The 27,689-nt window shown below is 41.2% G+C and overlaps 1 protein-coding gene across 1 annotated transcript in view; it reads right to left on the bottom strand.

The window, feature by feature from the left end:
• Positions 1–3,343: 3,343 nt before the first annotated feature.
• The window catches only part of DAB1 (DAB adaptor protein 1), a 168,066-nt gene continuing 143,720 nt past the window's right edge, over positions 3,344–27,689 (bottom strand). Inside the window, 8 exon segments of the mRNA XM_037404792.1 lie at positions 3,344–6,650; positions 15,842–15,913; positions 16,852–16,979; positions 17,817–17,975; positions 17,978–17,998; positions 18,001–18,363; positions 20,812–20,920; positions 22,026–22,088. Coding sequence (XP_037260689.1) covers positions 6,606–6,650; positions 15,842–15,913; positions 16,852–16,979; positions 17,817–17,975; positions 17,978–17,998; positions 18,001–18,363; positions 20,812–20,920; positions 22,026–22,088 — 960 coding nt within the window. The 3' untranslated portion in view covers positions 3,344–6,605.

Raw genomic sequence — 27,689 nt, 5'->3', positions numbered from 1 at the left:
GACTCAGCCCAAACTGGGCATAGGTTCAATTCCTCTGAAAGCTCTGATTCTAAGGTCCTGTGAAGACAGTAAGACAGGGGCTGCAGTAATGAGGAGACAAAGAAAGAAAAACCCACCGTGCCCCATCCCTTGCCTCCATCTCCTCTCCATTAGACCGCAGGGTAACACACACACAAACTCATTTTCGAACCAGAAACAGCATTTTTAAAAGAAAAAACAAGACGCTTGTAATCTGAACATGTCAAATAGTACAAAATTTACAAAACCCGCAACACCTTACAGCACTGTAACTTCTGCCTATTTCTAAGACAACCAGCTCCTGACACTGAGAGCTTTTCTCAGACCCCTAATAACTATCTGTTAAAGAAGACAAAGATGCCACAAAAGGTCTTCACACAGCTAGTACCTGGCAATAATTCTTCATAATCCTTTATTTTCACAAATGTCTGAGGTTGAATGGACATTGATTTGCTGCCCGTTAACCTGGTTTTCTTTTAATCTATTGTGATTTCCTTTCTTTGCAGGTGAGGAGTATTTATAGAAGTGGTGCTGCGGGAGCTATGAAATGGGGTTGAAAAGCCAGCAAATAATATCAGATCTTAAAAGACCCTTTTAAAAAAAAATACATTCTGTATCTGAAAGCCCCTTGAATGGGTAACATCTGAGACTATTCTTCTTATTGAGATTTTCCAGGTGCTGATAAAACATTTTAGGGGTGATAGATGAGCCACAGGGCAAACACGTCGATTGAGATAAGACTATTTAAAGCTCTAAAAACTAATAGCTGGAGAGTCGTTTCACTAATAGACCTGATATTTCCTGCCTCCAGTAGGATAATTTTAGAAAGAGACAGGCAATGTTACAGGTACTCAGGAAATCGTATCAGGATATCTCCCCATATTCCTCACTGTCATGCTGAAATGTATAATTCAGTTTCCCCACACTTTCAGACAGCCAGTAAAGCAAGAAAAAAATACCCTTTTTCCTTCCCCAAGCCAGCCCTCTGCTTTATCTTATGTATTAAAAAAAAAACCAAAACACAAAACCAAACAAAAAACCAAAAGCCTGTTAATGGGGCTGACCCTAAAAAAAACAACAACCTGTGGAAGACCTCATCACAAGAGAGGTGACAGAAGTACTCTTACAAATCATGGTGTTTGCAGCAGCAACATCAGACCACAGCCAGGAACAGGGGCTGAGTCCCACCGATTTCCCATACAGGAGCAGAACCAGCAGCCAGGAGCAGTGCATGCAGCAGCAAGGACAGCGTTAGTACAGATGCTTCTGTAGATGATCCGCGCTCACACATTCCCCCAAACCCTCCATTTTCTGGCTGCCACATGCACTCCCACTTGGCTCCTTCACCACTGAGTGCTTTGCATGTTAGCTTAGAGGAGCAATTGTAGACAATGGATTCAAACTGCTCTAGATAATTGCCAACAGATACTCCCTTTCATCTCTTTGAAATTATATTCTTCTGGTTGAGAACAGTGTTTGCCAGAAAACAAAAAAATATGAACCTGACAGGACAGTTCTTTAGAAAGCAACAACAACAAAAAAAGGAAATCGTGCATGGAAATACCTGTCACAACCTAGAGAAAGGCAGAAAGAGGTGAGCTTGTCTGTTGCAGCAACTGTCACCATGTAGTGATTAAAGCACATAAAACTGGCCTTTAATCAAACGTAAGCAAGTTAAAATTGCATATTCCCAGCCTATACGATCAATTGCTTTCCCAGAAGTCACTGACATGGAAAAGAGAGACCTGGCAGAGTCCTCACTTCTGTAAAACCACAGGTTGGTTCTGCAAACTGTTTGGTAATAAATTCTCACTACTGTAGGAGACTGTGGCCTTAATTAGCATTAGTTAAATCGGAACCACTTTGACTACACTAGTCATGTTTGAGCTGGATACTCTCGTACACAATCTAGAGACTCCGAGCGCAGCCAAGTTACAGTAACATGAATGCAATACACTGTACTGATGCAGCGCAGTGAGAATCAGACTTCCCCCCGCCCTCCTGAACAATGCCCACATGCAGCCATGTCCTTCCTACTCCGAGGTTCCTCACCATCACCGGCCTGCATCCCAAATCTGCTCATGCTCAATTTTTAAACTGAGTCTGCACAGCAACTGTGCAACACAAGCCAGTTGTCCGATTTTTCCAGCTTCATTGTGGGAGCACCAGAGGAGTATCAACAAGACGAGACTTGGCCTACACTGCAAAAACGCATTTCAGTTTGAAGCCATGCTTAGCTGTGTCGTACTTCACTTAAAGTTGGCATTTCATAGCTCGTCGGAAACCAGAGATTGTGTTCCTCCTTCCAAGGACACCCAAATACAGTCAGCTACACACAGGGTCCAAAGGCCATTAAGGCTAGCATGCGTTCATCACAACAGAACGACCTTTATTCTTAGGTGGGACCCACGTATTTCAACAGCGCTCATCGACAAAGGCAATGAATGTTTCAGCATGACCTACTGGACATTTCTGGTGGAAGAGAAAAGGATGAGACATCAAGAAGAAGAAATACAATAAAATATATGTGCACATATCCACATCCTTCTCTCTGTCTATATATAAACACATACTTCTTACCCTTAAATTTCAATGTGGTATCTTGCATATTTGCATTACTCTCCTGGCAAAGAATGGTACTATTCCTTATTTCCACTGAGAGATCCAGTACTCGGTATCTCTGAATATAAAATAATTTTATTTTGCATGCAGCATCATGAGTTTCACACCAGCAAAACACTTCAGCCTACCCTATGCATTGCCCCAACCAGTAAACGTCCAACTGCAATATGAAGCGGTATCATTATTATGTTTTTACTGGATTAAGCCTTTGCTCACAGTTCTGTGCATATTACTGGAAAGTTTTGGGGTTTTTTACTTCCAAAACTGTCATGTTTAAATGCACATTTTTAATTTGAAATCTTACTTGAAGAGGAAAATGTGAGCAAAATAATTGCAGCTGCTCGTGCCACACAGGTACTCTAGCTTTGGTAGCATCACACAGCGTGCTCTGCACCCAGAATGTGCGATTTTACAAGAGGTGACTAAAATATATACTGGTTTGGGATGCTCGTCCTAAAACACCTGAAAAGAGGCCAAAACCATGGAGGCAGCAGTTAAAAGCAGCAAGTTAAGCACTTCCAAGACAAGCAACTGAGAGTAATTAAGATTAGGTATCGATCAAATCGAGGCACTTCTTTTTCTCCTTTCCCAGATATTTCCACCGTCAAAAATATTGGCTATGACAGACACCAACACTGAGCTGAAAGAGTGGCAGAATTATCACAGAAGAGCAAAAGCCATGAAACAAACTTACTGAAATGACGCCTTTTAAAAATGTTTTTATTCATAACAGTATTACATGGTGTGTTACAGAAATTAATGGAAAATTTCTAAAAATTTGTTGGGTTTTTTTTTTTGTTGTTGCTGAATGCATTATACATAAAGTTAAAAATAATGTGTCCGTGTATGTTAACAAGTGGTCATTATCTGAGGTAAAGTTAAAGTAGGTTTAGAAATGTACTGCAACAGTCATTTTATCTTTCTCATATTTATTAAAAAAATATGTGTCAGAATGCAGAAATAAAAATGAATGAAAACCACGGAGTAAACATTTTTGCAAAGAAGGTGCCCAGTACGTTATTAGATGAAAGGTTTCATCAGACAATTGGATGACTACGATCTATCAAAATATCTTTTCATGACAGGTAAAGATCAAGAACCTACAGGGGATGATAACAGGATGGCTGGTGGGATTCCCTGGTTTTTAAATTTAAAGTGACGAATTAGTGCTAGTGAAGGATGAGGGATTAAACAATTGCACAAGCTGGATATTTTAGTTATCTACAATACTGGTACAGTGCAGAGGCCTTCCAGTCCTCTCAGCTCAGCATCGCAACCATGACAAGGATGATCTCTTCGTATGACAAGACAATTCAGAATTTGTTTTTATTTATGAGCGTTGGTAAAGGCAAGACAAAGGTCCATGGTGATGGTCCAGCTGTCTCTCATGAGACACTAAAATTCCAGTCTCATTCCCTCGGCACCTATTCGTAAATGATCTGCTTCCTACAAATACGTTGTCAATGGATGATCCTCTGAGACATAAATCTCTTCCTTTTCTTTCATTGTTCTACCCCATAACTGGAAATGCACTGATGATACTAAACCTCAAATGTCTATGATGAACCAAAACTGTCTTTGTGGTTCCGTATGTAGGACAAAACCCAAAGGAGCCACTGCGGAAGAAAGTAGCACCACTGTGCAAATTAGGAAAATATTCTTAAAAGATATATCCTTCTGAAACACTTTTACCTCTGCTTTTAATCCCAATACACTCAATCCGCCAAGTTTTATTTTATCTTCTCCATTAGAAAACTTGATCTTCCTTCTGATGGGAAAATAAGGTTTGCTACAAAGCTGTGTGCACATGACTAAGGAATAAGCATCAAATGACCATGAATGGGGATAAAAGTTCTCTTCTCCGCAGGTTAGGTCTATTCACAGCTAATTTTTCATTCACATACATTCTGTAACGCACATTGCTCTAATTTCTCTAATCAAAATAAAAGACTGGAATCATGTTGTGAGACTTGGTTGTACATATCAACAATCGCCACCCCATTTATTCTGTCTTCTAAACCATTTTTAGCTTATAACAGAGATGAAAGAAAGTAAAATATTTATAACTCCAGGCCTATTTTAATCATGACAAAAATGTAAATCCTAATGTGTCAATTTAAAAACAAAATCTGCACAATAACCCTTAAAACTGATTAATCATTTGATTTCTTTACCCTTTTTTTCCTTTTTCTGTTTTTTTTTTTCTTTTTTTTTCTTCTTTTTCTTCTTAGTGTTAAACCACTAAATTCAATATACTGTAACTGCATAGGAACATCAGGAAAACACATTTGACCTGTATAACAATTCTCTGTAGGGCAAAAATATATAGATTCTTTATGAAAATCATGTGCTAAACATATGAACCCAAACACTGCACTTTTGCTTCATAAATGTAAAAAAAGGAAGTTTTAAATTCTTGTTTTGTGTGTAAACAGTTTGATGACTTCTATGCAGAGGTTCAAAGTAATGTCAATGAAACGTGATTTCTCATAAGTGGAGTACGTCTGGGTGATAACGCTAGATCATAAAATCATGTGTTCCCATTAATTTCACTAGTCGCCGACAAGCTGACTGCTTTTGGCAAATGCGCTTGAGCTTCAGCCCATTATCGTAAGCATGTGAAAAGAGTATGTGATGTGAGAACCACAAATTGGGTTTGCCACACCTCCCAAGCACTGCAACTTGCTACCTTCTCTACAGTGTAATGGCATTAGTAAAAGAATTTTCATAACATTGATATTTACAAAAAACCTGGCAATTTTCATTCGAACTCCTTAAAGCCATTTCCCCTTAAACATTTAAAGAGTTTAACAGTAAGATTTTTTTTCAAGTTATAAAATAAAAATCCCATTTGATTTTTCTGATGTACAAAAAGTGATAAAGATGAACATTTTGATCAACAGAATCAGTTTGTTATTCCAAAATCCATGCCATCCTTGTCCCATTTGTAAAGTCCGCTTCATCCAAATTCCTAAACCAGAATCACACCAGTATTATTTGGCAAATGATATTTTTTTTTCATCAAAAATGGCACACAGAGAAGAAAACACTTGTCTGCATAGCATTACAGCAGCAAGATACTGAAGAAATAAAAATATTCCTTTTCTGCACTTTGTTTAGAGCTTCCTAGGAAATACTGACTCTTTTGTCTTTCCTCAGTGGGACTCGATGTCCTTTCTCTACCCACGAGTATTCAAACAGAAAGCAGCATTTCTTCCTCATGATGCGCTAGAACTTAAAGGTCCATTTGGCAACATTTTCAGTCAGGATGGACAGACAACCGAGTTCAGTTCTGTGGTTTCAAGTTAGGAATCATTTCCACAGGAGGCATTTTGCTGTTAGATTTGTCTCTCATACAAAACTACAGAATAAGAAATGAAAAAAAAAATAAAATATGACACTGCCAGTATTTTGTTGTTGTGGTGGTGGTTTATAGATGTCTACACAGGGAGGGGGTGGGGGAAAAAAGAAGTCAGGATCAGCCTGATGTAAATGATGATGAAAAACATGTCACCATGACGTAAAAAGTGCCGACTTGTGCCCAAAAGGCTGTGGAATGATAATGCCACTGCTACATACAGATGCTGCTTTTTGCTCAAAAGAAAAAGAATGTCTAATACTCAACAAATTTCAGATGCTCATTATTTATATGTGGCATACAGAAGATACCAAAGGTTTAAAAGAAGATCGAGGAGTAAGATTTCCTAGTCTGGATACCCACGACTTGTGTGGACGGGGCTGGACTCACGGTACGATAAGCAGGGCGAGTTTTTGCTTTGTGCTGCCACAGGAATCTGCCATTGGTTGCCAAAAACACCATCAGGAACACTTGTAGAGCCAGTCCAGGAGGGCAATCATCTCTCCTTGTCAGACAAAATGAATCGGAAAAAAAACATGGAAGCCAAAGGCTTGCCAGGTTGTTGGGTTTCGTTTGAGTCCTGGAGCACCACAAGCCTGTAACAATGCTATTTCTTAGGTCTGTTGATCTGGGCGTAGAGAGGTTCTGCTTCCTGGGGATAACAAAAATAAAATCAGCCGAGATGTCTCCGGACAGTCTCTAGAACATTTTTAGAACATCTGCTTGAGAACAGCAATACCTTGTGAGTCAAAACCCAAAGGAAGTGTTTGTTTTCTGTGCTGCCTTGAGTGATCACGGCACCCCAGTTGAATTGTGAAGCAAATGTGACATTATTTCAGAAAATGAATGCTTACTATCAATTTCCTCTTCCAGTATTGGTCGTGCACCGATCCTCAGGAGGTATTGCTGGGCATAGACATATGAAGAAATGAAATGATATTTATATGACTAGATGTTTTGAAGTTTACAGGCCAGAAATGCAGCTGGTGTAAAACGCTGTTACTCGTACCAGGCTGAGACCCCCCCCGGCAGCACAGCAGCAGAGCATCGCTGTGGGTTTTATGCAACTCATGGAGAAAAACACTTGCAAACACAAACCGCCGCTGAAAGCTGAACTAATGAAGCTGTGACGGGATTTAAAATAACAATGTGAGACGCCTATGAAGAACGAGGAAAGCTAGCTCCGTGCAGTTTGATTAGGAGTCTGTATAACCATTAGTACAATCATTAAAGCCGGGAGGAAAGCGTGTCGATTTGCTAACAGATACTTCCTTGGGAATTTCCTGGATGTGTGTGGGGGGGAAAGCTGCCATGGTCTTTAGTGCTGCTTCGTAGCTGACACCCTGTGCTTTCTTAATACTGTGTTCATCTTGGCTGCAGTGGGAAGCAAACCAGCCATGGACCCTGGAATCCATTCTACTTAATTTCCAGAAACTAATTTATTAAACTAAGAATGACATCTAAAAAAAGAACGAGACAGGCAGAAAGGCTAATTAATGCCATACTGCATTAACTCTCCACAGCTTGATAAATATTCAAATACCATGCCACGACGTTGAATTTAACCAACTTAGAATCAACTCATGTTATAGCAGCATCAGCAGAAGCCGACTTTGAGCAAGAAAACCTCTGAAGGCTGGCAAACCGCTGGGCACTGTGGAGCACAGAAATGTCTAGCAGCGGATGGCACAGGATTTTAATCACTGCTTATAAAAACGATGCTGCTGATGAGAAAAACAGCCCAAAGATGGATCCATAGGGCTATCTTTACTCTGTGCCCAGGGTGCCTGGCCAGCATTCCGGGCTGTGTCCTGTCCCGGTGCTCTGTCCTGCCTCACTACGCATCTCGTGTCGAATGAGGAGCAACACAAGAAACCCAAAATATGATGTTTCCTCCATACCGAGGCAAAGTTGTTGCTTATTCCTTGAAATTACTACATTTCTGGAGCTTGCAGAGATTTCCCTTCCCCGTCCTCTGCCTACATGAAGCCCTGAGTACACTACTAAGCATTATGAGAGGATGAGAGAAATCCTTTGGAATGATTAAATAAAGGCTGCTGAAATTATCCCCAGCAAGAAGCAAATATATTTTGTGACCTTGAAAAACTGAAGGTAATCAGAAGAGATGACTGAGAGTAAATAACTGCATTTCACACACTGTGTGCTAGGTCTACCTATGCCAATTTTCATGTACTACAGACACGAAACTGGCAGAATGATCTATCACAGTTAGTTCAGAGAAAATCTGTACTAATTAATGTGGGAACCTGACACACACAAGGCCATTCTTCAGGCGTTTGCTGAACCTGAGGTGATTGCAAGGGGAAGCGAAAAGGAAGGAGAAGAAAGGGGGAGGGAGGGAGGGAGAACATCCCTCTGGAACAAAAGATGTCAGTTTTTCAAATGTCTTTTGGGGGGGGTGTGGGGGTGGAAAAGAGCTTTTCAAAATGTCAAGTGTACTTTTTAGACCTGTCCTCAAATCTCTTTAAGATATGCAGAATAACAGGCGTCCTAAGGTGTCAGGGAACTCTACACCCTCAGAAGGGGAGGAGGAGCTCATCAGAGGCCATCAGCACTTCCAACAGCACGAGGCAGTCTTTAGAATTAGGTACTTCTTTTGTTCATAGTCAACATTTATCTGAACATACAGGTGACAAGCTCACACAAGAACATACGTATGGCAAAGGCCCGCATTTCTCACCGATATGGGTAATTTTTCTTCCAGTAGACCAGAGAATTTTGAATGAAAAGGGTGCTCTTATGTCTTCCTTTTAGTTGGTCTCCCCCTTTGGATGCCTACATGGGAAATTAATTGCAGTAATTGCGTGCAATCTTCCCAGCCAAATTTTTTTGTCAATGACTGAGATTTGTTTTCTAATAGCACGTTGAGATCATTCAGGCAGTGTGTCTTGCCTGTAGCCCAACACTGCAAACAGCATCTGTACAGTATTGACAACGACACAACACAGCAAACACGAGCAGAAGAGGACAGAAGAGAGGCAAAAGGAGAGTTGAGCGCTGTTGACTTCACAGACAGCTCCTCTCTCTCATGACGCCAGGCAGCGGGGGCTTTCACAAGCATTACTTGGGATGGTCTTGGAAGCAGAAATAACCCCCGTTTTTCACACGCTCCACGCAAGTCACAGGGCATGGCAGGCCAGCCTAACTCTTCTCACAGCACCAGAATCATCTCACCAATGTTTTCTGCTTGCTACTCCTACCAGCGTGTTAGGAACAGATCCGGAGGGAAGGGTATGAAAGAATGGGTCTTTGTCAGAATAAAAAAGAAGAGAGGAACAAATAAAAGAGCATATAAAGCTTCCAATTTGCATAAATGCCTTGCATCTTCAAGTGTTCTCCTTTCTATAGGATTGGCCCAGAAGCACTTCTGACGCGATTTCATCACCCCCACAGGGAGAAACCAAGATGACAACTGGCAGCACCTTTTTTTCCTGCTAAACCCTACTGGAAGGCTTCTATCAACTTTTGAGATACGTAATTTCTGGCAGATGTTTGAAAAGCAAATGTTTTCCTTGATGTTTGGAAGCTGCTATCAAAGTAGCATTTAGCTGTACTCTCACATACTAATGGGGCTCTTTACACTGAAGAGTAGCCTTTAAATACTGAGATGTTGCAGGAAGATGATATGAATTCACAGGTCAGGTACCTGACCAGGTGGCAGCAAAGGACCAGAAACGTCTAAATATACATGCTTGAAGTTAGACAGCTAAATATTCAGGAAGCTACAGGTATGTTGTGCAAATGTTGAATTACAAAGTCTCCTGGAATTAACTGCAAAAACTGCCAAAGAGAGAATTTTCCCTAAGTATGCCACATTTACATATTCCAGAGATACTTCATGCTCGAAATCAGTTTATTCTTCCCATTTTAAGGAACATTTTGCACAATAAACAAGACTGTAGCAAGCAGTAAGTATTTCTGGTATAGTACACTACTGCATGAGGTAACAAGGTTGCTAATGGTTTTGAATAACATTATGTAAATACTCGAAGTAAATTTGCATCCAATTTAAAGATATTAACATCTGCTCCCCAGCAGAAGTAATCACTGGGGGACACCTCTTGAAAGATTCAGCACCTACTTGGGCCTGTGTAGGTGAGCTCACTCGCAAAACATAACACAGGACTTGGTTAGGAAGAAACCATTTTTACATTGGCAGCCCTTTCATCACAGCGAGGCACCCTGCTATGTGCAAAGCTTCAGGCAAGATGTACTGAATTGTAGAGGTGAGGCCCTCATAGATTTCTTTGCCCTTTACAATAGATTCTCAGCACCGGCTTTAATCCTGGCTGACTGATCAGAAAGGGCAGGCTCAAATGATAGAGTTTCATGAAATAAGTGTGCCAGCCAAAATGAGAGTCTTGTGCCGGGGATGCAAGTGAAGGGAATGGGAGTGCAACGCGTCTTCTCTTTGCGGCATGCTGACTCGATAAAATAGGACGTAGTAAACTTGGCAAGCAGGATTCAAATTAAGTATCTTTGGTGGTAAGACAGGTAATTCCTAGTGGTCCATTAACAGCCAGCGGCTGTTTGTTTTTATTACAGTTAGCCTCCAACAGGCGCATACATACATTCCAGTTTGGGATTATGACCAGAGTTTGGGATTATGATCTACTCTTACTCTAAACCTACATAGGAATGTTTCCTAATCTCAAATATCCAGTTTAATTATTAGCATTTTAAAAGTCTCTCTTGTTTTAGTATCAAGATGGATGCTGTATATCCATAAAATGAAAAAGCAATGAGAAATACGTGGAAAGATGAACCCTGCTTCATCTTCGTTCTCGTATAATAATGAACTGCAGCCAAGAAATAGGCCTGTTATTTCTGGGCCCTTTTCCTAACGAAACAGTAGCCATGCAATTATACTTTCCGTCTACCTATCTGTCAATTCTCCTTCAGAACTCTTGAACTCAATGGCCAATTTGAAGCAAAATGTTCAGAAGTCTCAAAGATACCGAATTATCACAAGTGCCTTTTTAAAATCAGTTGTTGTGCAGAAGACAGGGAACTTTTAAATGACCTCATTACCGAGAAAGCTAGAAGAGCTTGTCCCCTAATTGAATCGCTGGATTGCCAATCAGCAAGCGCACGGCTTTAGACAAGCTACACAACAAGAGTATGTTGTCTCTTGTTTAGAGGAAGAAGTTGGAGAAACGGGAGGGTACCTCGCTATTTCAAGTAGGAGATATGGGACGAGGTGAGAAACCTGTGTATGAGCTGGGTGGATGAAAATGGATAGTTTGAAGGGGATGGCAGCAGCGGAGATTAAGGCAGATCTGTAGGATGGCTCTTTACACAGAGCAGCCTGAACTTCTCTGGTCTTGTCCCTTCAGATACCCTGGAAAATATGGTGATGAACAAATGAGCATGAGGACTGAAATGACAGTTCAGGGATTTCTCTGAAACGAAGCAACACTTCCCAAACTGTGAACCCTTTCCAAACACACAACACTACCTCTTTCTCAGGTTCACAGCTCTGCTTGATGCTGTGTCTTTAGTTTGAGAATGAGCCTACAGTATGAGTAGGTCACCTATAAACACCGCGCATTTCTCTTTGGATTCTATTCAGTTCCTATTGAGCCGGATGAATTGTAATAACAGACCCTGCAAACACAGCCTCGGACATTTTGAGCCTCTCCAGAGTTCTAGTGCAATAGAAAGGGGGTAGAAGGAACAGGAGGATGCAGAATCATCTTAATATGCCCTCCTGAAGCTCACTAAGCTCCCAGATAAGCCAATACCTTGTCCGTAAGTTGCTATTTTCTTTCAACTTCCTAGTAACAGCCCAAATAAAGAGTTATAGTAGTCCATCCTGGAGCTGACTAAGATTATTAGGAACATTTATCACTAAGAATGGCACTCGCTCAAAGATGGATGATGGCAGCAGGCCACCGAAGTACCACCAAAAGCTGATAGACAAATATTCTAATGAACTGTTGCTCTCCTGACAGTGCTGATAGCATCATGAAGGGTGTAACATATTTTGAGGGCTTATAATTGTCTGCACACATTTCACAGAACAACTGAACAACTTTTTCAGGAAGATATACTCTACCAACAAATGTTTTGAAGGTTTCCTGAGAATCTCTCATGAATGACTGCCAGTGCAAGTGTTGAACTAGGCAGCATATCAATAGAGCTGCACTTGTTCCAGCACTTAAAATTACTTTTATTGCGATAATTGTGGTATCACATATTGTCTTAATTCTCTTTCAGAATTTTCAGGCTGCTGCTAATTTGACCTCAAGAACTAGTTCATGTGGTCCATATGGAGTTAGACCACATTTGTGATATCTGACCCCACTATTCTATTCTTTCTGTAGTCAGAATGCTTTGTTAGGAGATGCTGGCCAACAAAACCACAGGTATCCAAAGAAGCCTGGCATCAGCTGAAGTTTGCTCCTCTTCCCTTTTCTCATCACGCACAAAGGCTCCCTTTTTCTATAGCCTTTGCTAAGCTTTTAATTGCAGAGCTTTGGGGCTTCCTAGTGTCACAGTGTGCTAGACCCATGGCTGAGGCTGAGTGAGCAGCTGATGCTGAAAGATGCCCAAGAACAGAAATACCCGCACCAGCAGGGTCTGCACGTAACGCCCTGCACTTCAGGCTGACTGGGTGCACTGATGCAAAGGGGGTGACCAGGTGAAAACTCTTCTGTTCAAACTTCTTGCTTTAATCCGAAATGTCAATAATAAGAAATGTTTGACATGTAAAATACAATCATAGCTAAATACAGTTCTTTCTCCCTCTCTCCTCTCACCATAGTTACCCCACATTCAATCTAAAGAGAGCAGTAGGGATAAAATGTCAATCAGCTGAAGATGACAGTCATTCTGTGTTCTCCTCACCCCTTTTGGAAAATCACTATCCATCCTCAATGCTGCTTATGAACAAAGGGAAAACAAATGAATACAAGTCTTGCTGTTCATAAAAAGCTCTGCAAAGAGTTGGGTTTTTTTCAGCTGTAAAGTTAGGCCTATCTGCTTCTTATCTCCAACCATAAAGGGACAAGAATGTAATATATCCATAAAATGTCACATTTACGTACTAAGAACCCATAGCTATTTGTAGAACAGTGACTCATAAGAACAGCTACTGGTAGGATGATGATTTTGGGAGCTTAAGTTGAAGGTCACAAAAAGAAGAGAGGAAAACCCGAGAAACAACAATAGTAACTGAAAGACGTGGCATGGCATTATTTCTAAATGATTATACGCAGTATCAGAAGGAATCAAGAAACCAAATTGCTAAGGTACCTTGAAAGATCAGCGTACAAATTACTAGACAGGCGAGTATTCTGAATACATCAAGATAAGTAAAGATATGGTATGGGCCCAGCTGATGTCACAGAGATGCTGGGAACAGATATATTTGAAATTTCTGAACACAATACTATGTCATGGTTCTGAGAGGTCCATTCATCTGAGTTGTTTACTGTGCTGTTCTTGGTGTGAAGAACCATGTTCTAAAGAGTGCAGTAATCCCCCACTGAACACACAAAAGTGGCTTTTATGCAGGCTGTGATTCTTTTGTACTACATGTTTCTCCCCATTAAGTTTCTCTCCAAATGTGGAGCTCAATACACAACACAGCAGTGAGTCCTGAATTGATAATTTTCCATGGAGATTAGACTTTCCATTGCTCTGATGAAAGCAGGCTTCAGAATTAGATGGGCTGGTTTTAGCAAGTGGATTTCCTACGGACTGCTGCTCAATGGCACTGAACAGAGGCACAATGATATCAGTGTAACTTCACTGGATAGAGGCTTTCTTTTTGTTCAGCTTCCTGTTCCTGCCTACAGCTTTTAGGAATTACTATAATATGATAATCAGTAACATTATTGAACATTTTCCAGAATATATTTCTGAGAATTATACATATTTTACGCAAGACTCTACAAGGATTAACAAAAAATCTAGAAAAAACATATGGAATCACTGGTAACATACTCTTCTTGCGGCTCCCAGAGACCCCTGACAGGTAAAAGAATGTATTTTACTAAGCATTATATAAAAGCAGAACAAAAGGAGTCCCTCACTTGACTGACTTATGTGGTAATATGCATTAACAGAGTTAAACTACTGTTTCAAGTTATATTCAGAACTGCTGGTAGGTAAATGTGTGTGATGCTAGCAGTTTACAAATGATGCTAACTACTTTTGTGGCAGCCAGAAAATTAGAAAGAGATTTTATCATTATTCTCCTCCCCAGGATGAATTTCAGAATTACCCTGACCATGATAAACCATAATAAACACATCTATGAGGGTTTCCAGAGTGTGGGACTCAGATAAATGTCAAATCCTCTTTCATGATCAAGGAAAGGACGCTTGGAATGATCTGAAGCTGGGATAGCCGGCGATGGCAGTGCTGGCCAAGGTCAGGCAAAGGCAAATGCCTTGGCAGCACCATCCATCTGCAGAAGCAGTTTTTGCTGGAGTACGATAACCAATGGACGCTCTTGTTAGAGCAGCTCATCCCAGCTTGGCTTCATCCTTACACTGTCATTTTTAGACTCGATGAGACACAAAGCTTAATGCTACTTTTGCTTTGGCCCCCAAGAAAGAGCCGAGCATTATGTTGGTGAAACCAAAGGAGGGGGAGATGCCTTTTGCCTGCTGAAACCAGGACACCTTCTCACAGCACTACATATTATTAAGAGATAATCCTATTACTCCCAAGTGGATCAAAGCTAAGTTACTGTAAGATTTTTGTAACCGTATTTAATGTACAAAATAAACTGACTCCTAATGAAACTATTAATTTGGAGTTGAAACCAAATTACTTTGGCTCAAGGTGGATAAGTCACTGGTAAATACAGTGCAATTTCTGTACAAAACCCAAAAGGGTTCTGCTGTTGTTACGGACTTGCTCCAGGAGCTCTGTGCTGGAGCACAGACGCCGTATCGGATCACGTATTTGGGTAATACAAAACATGAATGGCAGACAGGGAAAAGATAATGAAACGTATCCTTCAAATAGTAATGCTAGAGAGTATTTGGATGGAATAACAGTGCTCAGCGCTCATAAAACTATGTAGCTTTACTGTCTTTTTGGTAAAACATATATACTGTACTGAAACAAATGACAGAACATTCACTGGCAGCCACATTTTCTTACATGTTCTGTAACACAAAAGATGAAAAGATCATCTTTCCCGTCTGTCTGGATTTAAATGACTTACACTGATGAATAATTTTTAAAACATCAGTGATGCCAATGGTAATATGAACGATCATAATTTTCAGATGTTTTTGACTTGCAGTTGGAGATAAAAATACACAAACCCATTTCAATATTTTTTACATGCAGACAATAAATGTGCTTCTTCTACTGATTATCACATTAATTTAGGGTAGAGATGTTCATGTATCATTACATAATTTTGTTTAATGTTTGTCATGTCTATGGGTAAGATGTCTTTTTCCATTTAATATGTTACATCTGACTAAAGACCAGAGTGGTTTTGATAAAATGTTCTGCCTAATACATCGTTAGTAATGGCTCAGTTTCCCTATTACCCCTTCGAATCTGAACACAAAGTAAAATAGGTCTACATTTCTTTAAAGCATGCAGGCAGCCGAAACACACATATTTGCATAAGCTGCAACACTTAGTGAATGGCAAAAGCCATGCAAACCACCGAGCATGAGGAATACACTGTGGATAATGGAGAGGAAAAACAGAAGAGATGGAAAGGAAAAATAAACCATGCATCCATGAAAGCAATGGTAGGCACTGGTGGAAGAGTAAGTGAGCACCTCAAGGTGTAGAGAAAAAAGGACAGATACCTACCCCAACCTGCGCTATCTAGCTACCGACCTGTGGACTTATAGTATCACCAGTTGGCTCACCAAATGGATCACTGTTGGATGAGGCCTGAGACCCATCAGGCTAGAATACAAGAACATAACACCTTTTTTTCTCAACAATAGAAGTGAAAAGTCACACGAGGTTATTTTCATGCTGTGGGCATAACATGTACATCCTATCTCATGAAAATCAGAAAGTGAGACCTCACCACTGATATGTTCTCAAAAGCCATAGCGGTTTCCTACAGCAGATGCAGGCAGGGAAGGACCTCCCCAGTACCCGCTGGAGCCCACGCAGGAGCGGCCACGGACTTCAGCAGGTACTGGAGCAGACATACAAACCAGAATTGCAACAGGCCCTGAAAGCCAGTGAAACTATGTGAATAGAAATAGTTCAAGCTTGTGGTATTTTGCACCTTTGGGTCTTTTTTTTTTGTACAGACTCCTTCTTGCCTTTGGCTCACTTGGGCTCTTATCTGCCTAAGATACCTTGTGATTTAAAGTCATTGCTTGGATAACATTGCTTGCTTAGGTCCACTGAGTCAAAGGCAAAGAAATCACATACTGAGGGCCAGAACACTGAGGAATGTAACTAGGCAAGCAACTGGGATGCAAGAATGTGCAAGACAACATCAGCCATCATCTTTTAACACACAAACTCTCACATCTCTTTGTGCAGCTCTCAGCATGTATGTGTTTAACCTTCGACTTCCTTACCACCGATAAGTGAGTGCTGGTATACTAAAGAGGACATTGGATACAACTAACATATATAACCTGACATATGAAGTCTGAGGTTTGGGTTCCTCCTATGCAATATTAGTGCATATCAACAGAAACATCATGCGATTACCTATCAAAACCAAAGCAGGAAGTGAATTCTGTCTGCAGCTCCCCTTAAATACCACCCAGCCCTATTAGGATAGTTATTTCTGATACTACCAAACAACATTTAAGTAACTTCTGTCTTTACTAGCTAAAAAGAGCTGATCAGTATTAAGAAACCTTGTTGCTACTCACAGCCTCTTGCTCCTCACTTTTGCTCGGGCTTTCAAACCCCTCTTCAAAGAGGTCATCTGCAGCAGGATCACTGGTATGAGATGCTGATGATTTTGATGGAGAACTCTGTCTGGGTGCAGGGGTTGGAGCTAAACAAAGATGAAGGTAACAGCAACAGAATATATATCTGTTAATTTGTTCAGAAAGACACAGCAGCACAAAATTTGCTCATGCTTTAGAGCCCTCAACTTTTATTACCACTGAAAATCATTTTCTGACAAGCAGCTTGCAAGAGGTAAATTTGAACTCAGTAGTCATTACCAATTCTATATATTTGATTGCATTCAGCAGCTTCCAAATGAAGTTTGGCTGCATCTGGCCTATGTCTTTAGGAACCAGGGAAACACCAGTACATTACATTAAGATGCATGAGTCACCTGCCCTATAAGCGAAAGGTAAGCGAAACAGAAGGTCTCCAGCTGGCCCCTGGTAAATCTATGTCTCATGAATTTCTCTTTTCAGCAGTCTGCAAAATCCCCCATCTCCATGCCATAAACATGATAAGCTTATTTTATTGCTCTTCAATAATTTCCCCACATCAAGCTATTAAAACAAATACCCGTCCCTTAATTTCTGCACAGTATGGCTTGAATGGGACATAAGTGAAACCATTTGTAAGGCTGAACGTCATGGCCATTTCCCAATCAGCTTGCACGTCCCTAGCACAGAACATATATTACTGTCGTCTTACAAGTTAAATTTCAGACTGCAGCTATTGGGGCTGTTGATTTCAATGGTCTCTGAAATTGCTCTCTGATACTTTTCTTTATTGGAATGATGGAACACATTTAATAAGCTAGACCATGCATGAAGGTTCTCAATCCATAACTGTGTTGCAATTTACTGTATGAAAAAAACAAACAGAAATGCTTTGAGGAGCAGTCACATCTGAGGAACAGTATGGCTGAAAGCATATGTATACTCACGTGAATTTGTAGATGGTGTCGTGGAAGTCACAGGAGTCAAATTTAACTGAGAGATGTCAAAGTCATCACAATCATCTGCTTCCTGTGCCATCCCAACTTTGTTAAAGTAACTTGAGAAGGCCTCTGAGGTACAACTGAGGGAAGGCTGATCTGGTTTCTTGATGGCACTGGTGGAGGTTGAGCATCTGGAAATCTTTAAACATTTCTTTTCCCATGTTCTGTCTGGGCCTGTCTGTCTGTGGACTCGATCTGTTGGAATCACTTGTGGGTGGAACAGTAGCTATAGGAGCAATGGTACCTTGAAACATGGCTGCTTGTAAAGGCAAAACAGTTTGTGTTGGCATGAAGGCAGTCGGTTGGAACTGACCAGCTACAGATGGCCAGGGTTGCTGAGTAGGAGGAAAAATACCGGGTTGGCCCCACGCTATCGGCTGTCCTCCCTGCATCACCTGAGCAACTGGAGGCTGAGCACCCATGGCCAACTGCTGTTGAACAAGCGGTTGCTGTCCCCAGAAAGAGGGCAGAACAGCTCCCATGGCAACATAACCTTCAAAGAATAAAGAGAGCGGGGAAAAAAAAAAAAAAGATGAAAGATTTTATCACCACTGTCAAGAACATGCAAAAAAAGCTACACAATAACTCAGAAACATGCAGGCTACATCGGTGATCCCAGAGCTTCAGCACACTTCAAAAGAAAGGCGTGGTTGGTTTCACATCATTGAACAAATACTTGTATACAAAAACACAGGCTGCTGGGTATTGGCAAGAATCCTTCCCCCTGTCTGAACCAAAAGCTCTTCTCTTCCTCAGCGAGTCCCCCTGTGGGTCTGTGAAGCCCTGTGTGTCCCTGTGTGTGTGGGCCTGGTTGGCAGCTGGCCATCCGGCAGCTCCCTTCCCTGGTGCTCTGTCAAAGCACAGCCAGGATCAGTTGGGTCCAACCCCTTACCAGAACCACAGCAGCTCCCGAAACATTTCCTAAACTCACCTCCTTGCAGGACAACCTAGCTTCTCACCATTGAGCTCTGCAGGCTCTTCTCGCTACCCTGACCACCCCTTCCTCTGCCTTTCACCTCTGCCTGTCCTGCTCCTCTTGCAGCAAGGATCTCCGGGACTGAGCATGATGCACTGGCTGGGGCTGGGATGGAGTTTGTCTTTTCAGCTCAGCCCATATGCTGCTAAGAAACTGAGCAGCCAGAGCAAGCGGAGGGAAGGAGAGGATGGCCAGGGCACCCTCCCCTCCGCATAGCTTTGCCACAGCTCCTCATCCCTTTGCTTTTATTCTTTGGTGGGAGAGTGATGCATCAACACCAGCCAGCCCCTGCCAGCAGCACGGCTACAAAGCTGGTTCCAAGTTAGAGGGAAGCACCTTTACAATGTCAGCCAGTAGCTCAAGGGTGCTCGAACGACAGCACACCTTCTGGCAAGAGAAAGGCTCTGTGCCATCTCTTCTGACACTTACACTTCAAACCATGGGGACTCATGAAGAACAAAGCAAGTGTCCTCAATTGCATAATAAAAAGACAGAGCCCAGATGAATCCAGATTAAAAAAAAAAACCCTCCCATTTGGTTATTACCTGGTTACTTGAGACAGCAAAAAAATTCCGAGCTTCTGCTGTACTACATACCTAATAACAACAGGCTGGCTTCAGGTATTACACTAGCGTAAACCCCCTCTAGTTGGGGAGAAAATTAAAGATTAAAACTAAAATTATAGTTGCTTCCTGTCAGACCTGAAGTCTCCTTTCAAGCTATGAGAAGTTTGACTGTGTAGGAATTATGTGATCAGATGCTTTATTTACAATGAAAAAAAATAAATCTGAAGCTAGACTGAAAAATGTTACAAATTAAACCATGTAATACAATTATGTTCCACTGATGTAAGTATTATGTTTTTCAGATATGCTGTTAAACATTTAAATAATGAATTACTGCTAATACCTGTAAAATATGCAACCTCTCTTTTTCTTTAATACTGCAGTACTTTTTAAAACTCTTGTCTCTAATCAGAGTGTTTTACTGAGTCCTCCTGTACCTTTCCTCTTTGCTTTATTTCTAGGCTGGTTTTTAATGCTAAGCATAAGGGTGGTTGACAAAACTGTAAAGGGAAAAGCCCAAAATAATTAAAAAAAAAATAGAAACTGAACTTTGAAACACTAAATTAACGAGTGATGAAAGGAACAGTAACTCGGATACATATCTGTTTCAATAGATGGCTATGATGGATTCTCCAGATGTCTTTTTGTCTTGCCCTCACTGTAACCTCATCCAAGCAGCAAGGGTTTTCATCTGGCATTATCTCAAACACTTCACCATCAGCGTAACCCTTCTGAGATGCGGAGGCTAATCTGATGCTGCAATGCAGCCCATCAGAGAAGGAGTTAACCAATTAAAAGTCATTGTTGAGTGATTCAAGGCATTCCTCCTCCTCCTCTTGCTTCCTAAGTGGAGCTGAGCACATGCTCTTGCCACGCTCCAGTCCACCAGGGAGAGATCGGCAGTCCAAACCACATGGCTTCTGTGTCTATGCAGAATGCTACGCAGCTCTTACATTCTGAGCGCTTTGAGGAACACAGAAAAGTCTAAAGGCAATATCAGGATTTGACTAAGTGGAATGCCTTTGAAATGCAATCAAATTTTCCATGTCTATTCTCTGCTTACACAGACAGCACAGGATATTCATTGCTACCACAAAAGAAGCAAAGAATAAGCTAAATGCTTTTTACTCTCGCTACTGTACCTCAGAAGGTATGTTACCCAGATGGCTGACTGTGCTTGACTCCAGTGACTTTTTTGGCTTTTGTTTTAAAAAAATGTGGCTAAATTCTGAAATAATGTACTCCCTGCTGTTAAAGACTGGTTTTGCCTTGCCCTGCCCTCAAAAGCCTTCCTCACTGCCACGTGCTAAGTTAATAACCCGATTACTGAAATGCAAACCAGAGCTGAGAACTGATCACCAAATTCGAGTCGAGCCTATATTTCCAGTAGATTTCTTACCTGAGGGTACAGCAGCAGTGCTGAAAGGTACAGAACCAAACATGTCTGTACTAGCAGGAAGTGACTGGGATGAAGATGGGATAAAGGCATCACCTGGAGTAGCAGGAGTCTGCAAGAAAACAGGAATAAATATGGTGATGATGTATCAGCTGCAGCTTCTGCAGCACATACTTTGTCACATCGTAAGTCTAAAACTACACGTCTGGAGGGAAGAAAGAGAAAGAAAAAAGAATGAAAAGATATAGAAGGAAAGAAACAATAGAAATAAGAGTATTAGAATTTGCAGGAGATGGGAGAAAAGAGAAAATTATAGACTTTGTACCAGAGGAGAAAATAAAAATAAAAATGGCCTGGAATACATCACATGCAAAATACTGATACAATTTCTTTCTCCAGAACGTACAGACTTGTGATTCCAGGTGTTAGGTGAGAACCAGTAGAAGCAGTGACCAAGGCATTAACATAACAACAGCAAAGGCAAATGAAGTATCTGCAGGATTTATGAAAAAGTGAATAAATACTGCTTCCGACTGACCACGAGGACCAGAACCATAGGTCTACATGAAAGGAGAAACCCAATCCAACTGAGCAAGCTAAGGAAGATGAGAAAGGACTCTGAACATCTAGTCCCAGACATGCTCCAGAACACTCGGAGATCTGAGGCTCCTCAATTTTCACAGTATATTCATACTCCCCTACAGCTTAATGTAAGGTTCAAAAACTTCAGAGGAAAACGATTCTGGTTTCATTTTATGATGCTGAAAAGTACGCTAAGAAAATGTTCTTTGCCCTCAGAACACATTCAGCCCTTTTTGCTGTCTTGTAACAGCAGTTCTGGGATATGTGCTTGGTGGAACCAGAGACACATGATATATAAGGCTGTAACTGGATCTTCCCGCAGTGCAGTGGAGAGACAGTGCAGTGAAGCATGCACCTCTGACAAACACTGGGGAAGGAGATCTGCAGCTCAGGTTGTATCTTGTGTGACACCTAGCTTTATATCAGAAAAATAAAAAGTGAAGATATTTTTTGCACATCATCATGAACCACTGACTCCACATTCAATTTGCTAGACTTTTATTTTCTTGCAACATAAAAACTACTTTGAAATCCTCCCTACTGGAATGGCCGATGACCTGAAATATAAATGTGCTCAATAAACGTGCTGAAAATAGCACGTAGAAAAACACAGTTTGGTTTCCCTGAGTACTCACTGGGGGAGAGGTTACATCAGGAGGAGTGGACATGTCCCCAAAAAGCTCTAGTTGGGTAACAGCCTGTAAAGAGAAAAAAAACCAACACATTTCCATTTATCTTTTGAGGAGAAGAAACTGTGAGTTAACTAGTTACAACTTGTAAAGTTAACTAGTAACAGCTAGCAATATAAATCCCCCTAAAGCCATATAGGCTTCAAATGACAAGTCCCGCATGAAGGAAGCACGTCGGTTCAAGCCATGGGATTTTGATATTGCTGATGGACCCAAACAGCCAGCAGCTGACCCTATAAAATGATTCTGTAGGGAATTCTCCACCATAAAAAAAATGAATAAAGCATGAAAAAACTATCCAAACTGGGACTGGATGCATTGCTGCTCTGCCCTTAACATCAGTGAGCACCAAGCATGATTTATGGCACGTCCTTCTCCCTGGCTCCTTTTCTAACGCCCCATTTCAAGGTCTTAAAACACAGCAGCAGACTGTGGAAGTGGCAGGAGGATACAGAAGGGAAGGGCTTTTAAAGTGCTGCCTGATTTCCCCTTGCCCATGGGACAGGTGTGACCTGGATAAGTGGGCTTGAAGACGATGCACAGCTGGTATTACTTTAGTCTGTAGCTCTACATTTAACTCATGCTAGAGATGTTTTCTCTGGTGTCCTTCAGTTTGATCTCAAAATAGGTCACCCATACAGGTCTCACTCAACTGGACCAGACCAGAAAAAGCACTATCATAATAAGCCCTTGAGTGGCCACATCATCAAGCTCCTTCACATGTTCAGGAGTGAAAAGTACTCTCTTCCACACATCTGCACCTGCGAATCAGTTCGGCTGGGGTCCAGGGATCGTAAAGCACGGATCCCTGGTGGCTCTGCAGGAAACCTAAAACCTAGCTACCATGCTTACCAGGATGGCTGTTCCAGAAAGCTTTGATGGGAACTCGAGCACTACTCCTTCCATCACTACCTTTCCGCTGCTCTCCTTCCCTGCATCACATTCAACCGCACCCACACATGTGGGAAGCAACAATTCTCATGATGAATAAGATTTAGTGCAAATCTTCATTCAGTTCACTGAATCTCCTCCCTAGCTTAGGCACATAACCCTTGAAGCCTCCTTTGACATAGAGAGGTTTGAAATTCAGTTCAGTCTTGACCTGCAAAGGCAGCCGCTTGGTGCTTTGAACATTAACCACGCTGGCTGCTCAGTCTTGACAGCCTACCAAAGGAGCTAAGATTTTTTCCTGCCCTCAACTTTCTATTAGACGTGACCCTTTAAGAGATAAGACTATCACACCAAATAGAATAATTTCAAAGGTTTATACATTTTTGCAATCCAATCTCTATTCCCATACACAAAAGCAACACTACAGTCACTCAGACCTGGAACTTGTCTAGCAGCTTGCATGATTCTCAGCTTTATGTCTAACAATGTACCTAGGAATGAATTATTTCACAGTTCCTCACATCATGTATTATATTAAATATATCACATTGCTTTAGTGCTATGATAATACATTTTCTTCTTATCTGCTTATATATCTCTCTAAGTATCTGTGTGGCAATGGAAAAAGGAAGAAAGCAGAAAATCCATGTTTTCTTCAGGGTACACTGATTGTAGTGTCCATTAAAAAAATACTGCTAGTAGTACTTTCTGGGGAAAAAAAAAAAAAAAAGCAAGCCCTAAGTCACTTCCACCGTGTGTGCAAACACACTAGGCAAGCATTGTTAAATACCCAGAGAAGTTGGAATAATAACAGCAGCAGCAGCAGTCATTTGGAAATCACTTCAAGCCTTCTGTAGGCACTACTGACTCAAGAGATGCCAGGTGACACCAAATCACTGAAAGAGCCACTTTCTTCTCACCTCTCCAACTGCTTGTCAGCACCACCCCTAGATCTGCCCTTCTCCTGCATCACCGATGAGCTTTTCACTGTTTTCTCCTCTCTGACTTGCTGAGAAATAGCTTGTGTCCTTTCGAGGAGGCCATGAGCAAAGGCTCTGCCAGTGCTTCCACGGTGGGTGAGGAAGCAGAACAGGCCGGAGGGGATGTGAAAGGGTTGGGCACACATGGGTACACAGACCAAGAGGAATTGTCTGTAAAGTTATAAATTTTTTGCTGAAAAAAATTTATAAATATTCATAAAAATACTGAAAATTGTTAGTGAGTGTGCATTTGAACTCAAGATTATATGGTGTGCACTTGAAAGTGGCAACTCAGATCTCTATGCCTTGATACCCCTGTAGAACAGGAATAATAACCCTTTTCAGAGTGCTTCAAGGTGGTGGGTCTTTGGAAACTCTTCACAGATAGAATTCTGTTAAAGCTCTTAGGGGAAACTGCAGATGGATTTCTAAACAGGCAGCTGGAGAGAGTGATAGGAAAGCACGCTTCACTATTTGTTGCAATAAATGCTCATCCACAATATTCCCCAAGAAAAAGGCATATATTTACAGGGGAATTACTTTTTATGGAATAACAACCTTGTATGCAGCAGTAGCTACAGAACTACAGCAGAGAATGTAGACAGAGATTTAGAGGGAACACAGCTTCCTCACTTTAACTAGAGACAGCTTTAAAGAGCAGTGCTTGGAGGTCAGATTGTAAAATCCAAATGGTTCAGGTCTGGATTCTTGATCTAGTTTTTCTCTACAACCCGATTCTCAGCCTGAATACATGAATGCATCTTCTCTGACATAGATGTAGTTTTATCCACTTGCAGCATATGAGATTCTGGACACCAAACAGTTATCTTTTATTTTTGTGATTTCACTGTCACTACAGAACTGATTTCACCCATTATGCTTTTTTAAATTATTCACATCTGATATTAGCTGCATTCCAGTGAAGTTAATCCCAAGCCGAACATTTTCTAATTGCACTATTCCTATAGATGATTTAATCTATATTTCCTCAAAACATTTTTAGTGTCACAACCTTACCTGAGTGACTGAACAAGATTTTCATCAATGTCCAGCAATAAGTTTCCATTCTGCAGCTGTAAAGCATGATTTATGAAATGAAATGAATGATTTATGAAAATGACATGAATTTCTGAGCATGAAAATGATAACCTCCATAATTATTGACTTCAGTATTGAAATGAAAACCCTTTCCATCTTGCAGTGAGCACAGATATGAAATCACACAGTCAAAACAGTGAGTTTGAATGCTGCTGGGATGTGGGGCAACATACGCTTTTTATTTGTGCTAAACCTCATCTTCTGGTGTATAAGGCAATTCTACCGCTTGCATCATAACTATTATTTTTCCAGATACTTATTATTCAGCAATAAGCACACTCAGTGAGCTCTGATCCTGCTTAAAATAATGGAACTTTTTCACTGGCTTGGTGAAAGAAAGGACTTAACATCCTAAGGGGAAAAAAAAAACAACTGGACAACAAAAGCTCTAAAGGCAAGTATTTGCAGAAAAAACACAGCTTCCTCTTAACTAGGAGAACTATAACATCAATGTAAATATATTTAATATGAACTATTATTTCCACAGTGATTTTTAAAGTTACTTATGCAGGTCAAATCAAGTTATACTGAAATCCATGGTTTAGTGTGTGTAATATATATGGGAGTATACTGCCCACACATGCATGCGTGTTTATATCCATCTACATATTTACACAAATTATCATTCCAGTGTCCTCAGAATGCTAAATTTCAGATAACATTTATTGTGGCATTGGAGACTTCTTTTCTCAAGAAACAAACACACTAGCAAGTTATCAAAAATCAAATCTTAGGTGACTGAGAAGCTTCATACAAGTTACCAGGCAGTAAACCCATTCCATCTTAAAACAGTTTTAAAACCTCAGAAACAGCCTAGAACACTCCCCCTTCCCCCTTCATCTCATCACAGACATGAAGAAGAAGAAGAAAAAAAAAAGACTGGTAAAAGCCAAAGAGCTAAAGGAAGAAGATGCTATCATGCACAACCAGGGAAGGACCCAGACTTGCACCTTCTGGAGCTGACAGCGTGTTCCCCCAGCCTCAGGTACGGAAAGTATGAAAAAGCTGCATCTGTTTATTCAAAGAACACTACAGACCTTGAAATATCTTAAAATGAAACCCGAAGGGTTTACACCTTCAGGAGGACCAGTTTTGGCAGTAATTAATAATTTTTTTGTTCTGACAGCCCCCCCTTTTTAACCCCCAATCTTCCAGCATCCAGGGATACAGCTCCTGGCACTGGGAGGTGGATCCTGCCCCCAGGCACCGCGATCGCTCTGTGAAACCAGCTGAGAAATACCATGTCTCAGCACCGGGGAAACATGTGCGCAGCGTTCAACAGACCATTAGAATTCCCACCTGTGCTACAGCGGGACCCTCGCAGAGAACATTTGCCCAGCATGTCACGGCCCAGCCCCAAGTGCCCAATTATTGTGTAGCACTGGAGCTGCATCTTCCATTAACTCCTGCTCTGCAGCACACGCTGGTGAGGAGACACCTCCTAAGGGTGAAACATCCCTGTCTACTACAGCACGGAACAGCCTGCAACGGGCTGCCATGCAGCTACCGAGAGCAAAATTTGGCCCTTCGAGCCTTCTGCCAGGGCAGCTTTTTGATACAAAGGGCTTAACCTTCGCAGTTAAAGCCAACCATCCTCTTCCTCCTTCCCTGGCGCACGCCAGAAAACAACCATAAGCCTGGGAAGATGCTCCAGGCCTTGATCTTTCTGTAGGATTGCTGTCTCTGGATTTCTCCATGGAGTGATGTAAAAGCTTGCTTTAATTATTCAAAAATGCATCTCCTTGAATACGAAAACACTCCTACAGCTTAGTCAACCAGGAATGCACCAGTCACTTGTGACCAGCCACGCAGACCGAGGCGGAGGAAAGAGTATTAATCTTGTATCACAGCGACATTAAACCTGTAATGAAAGCTCCATCTTTCTGTATAGGCATGTGAGACATATTGTAAATCTTTTAAACATGAAATATGTAAATCTGGCTTCTTAAAGCAGCAGCAAGCTTTTTTAAACCACTCCAGCACTAACAAATTCCTCGTGACACTTTCACTATTCACTAAGAAAAACACTATCCAGGAGCTGGAGAAAAAACCAAGAGTACAGAAGCATTGACAAGAGAGAAGTAAACTGCATCTTTCATAACCAAAAACATTCCATCTCCACTACAGTATTCCCTCTGATCGCCAAGAACTCTGAAAACGTCTTTTCTAAGGCAATGCAAAAGTTCAGATTTTAAAAGGGAAGCCTAAAAGCAGGCCTCTTGCACTCACAGGAGTGTGAAGCGCCTTACTTTTTTCACTCCTATATACAGAACCATACAGAACATTCAACTTCTGCTGCTCGGTCTGCTTTTACCCATGGCAAGGGATCTGCACTGACCCAGGGCGTGAGAAATCCTGCTGAATATTGCTATACTTGTGGAAACAAGGTCACAAAAGTAGTGCCTCACAAAATATGATTCTGAAATCTCAGAGAACGAAGTAAAGATGGTGCTCCAAAAGCATGAAAAAAATACACAGTAATTAACTTGTACTCTGATACGGAGCTCAGCAAGTAAAAAAAGAGTATGAAGGATACTAAATATAGCAAATAACAGCAATTAGTAATTAACCTTTGAGCTGGGTATTAGCTATTCAAATCTTTTAAGACAGCAGAGGGATTTAAACGTGATTTCCTGCAATC

The sequence above is a fragment of the Falco rusticolus genome, chromosome 11, assembly GCF_015220075.1.
Source record: "Falco rusticolus isolate bFalRus1 chromosome 11, bFalRus1.pri, whole genome shotgun sequence".
NCBI classification, from domain to species: domain Eukaryota; kingdom Metazoa; phylum Chordata; class Aves; order Falconiformes; family Falconidae; genus Falco; species Falco rusticolus.
Note: the sequence above shows the minus strand (reverse complement) of the source record. Positions and strands in the feature narration are given on the sequence as shown.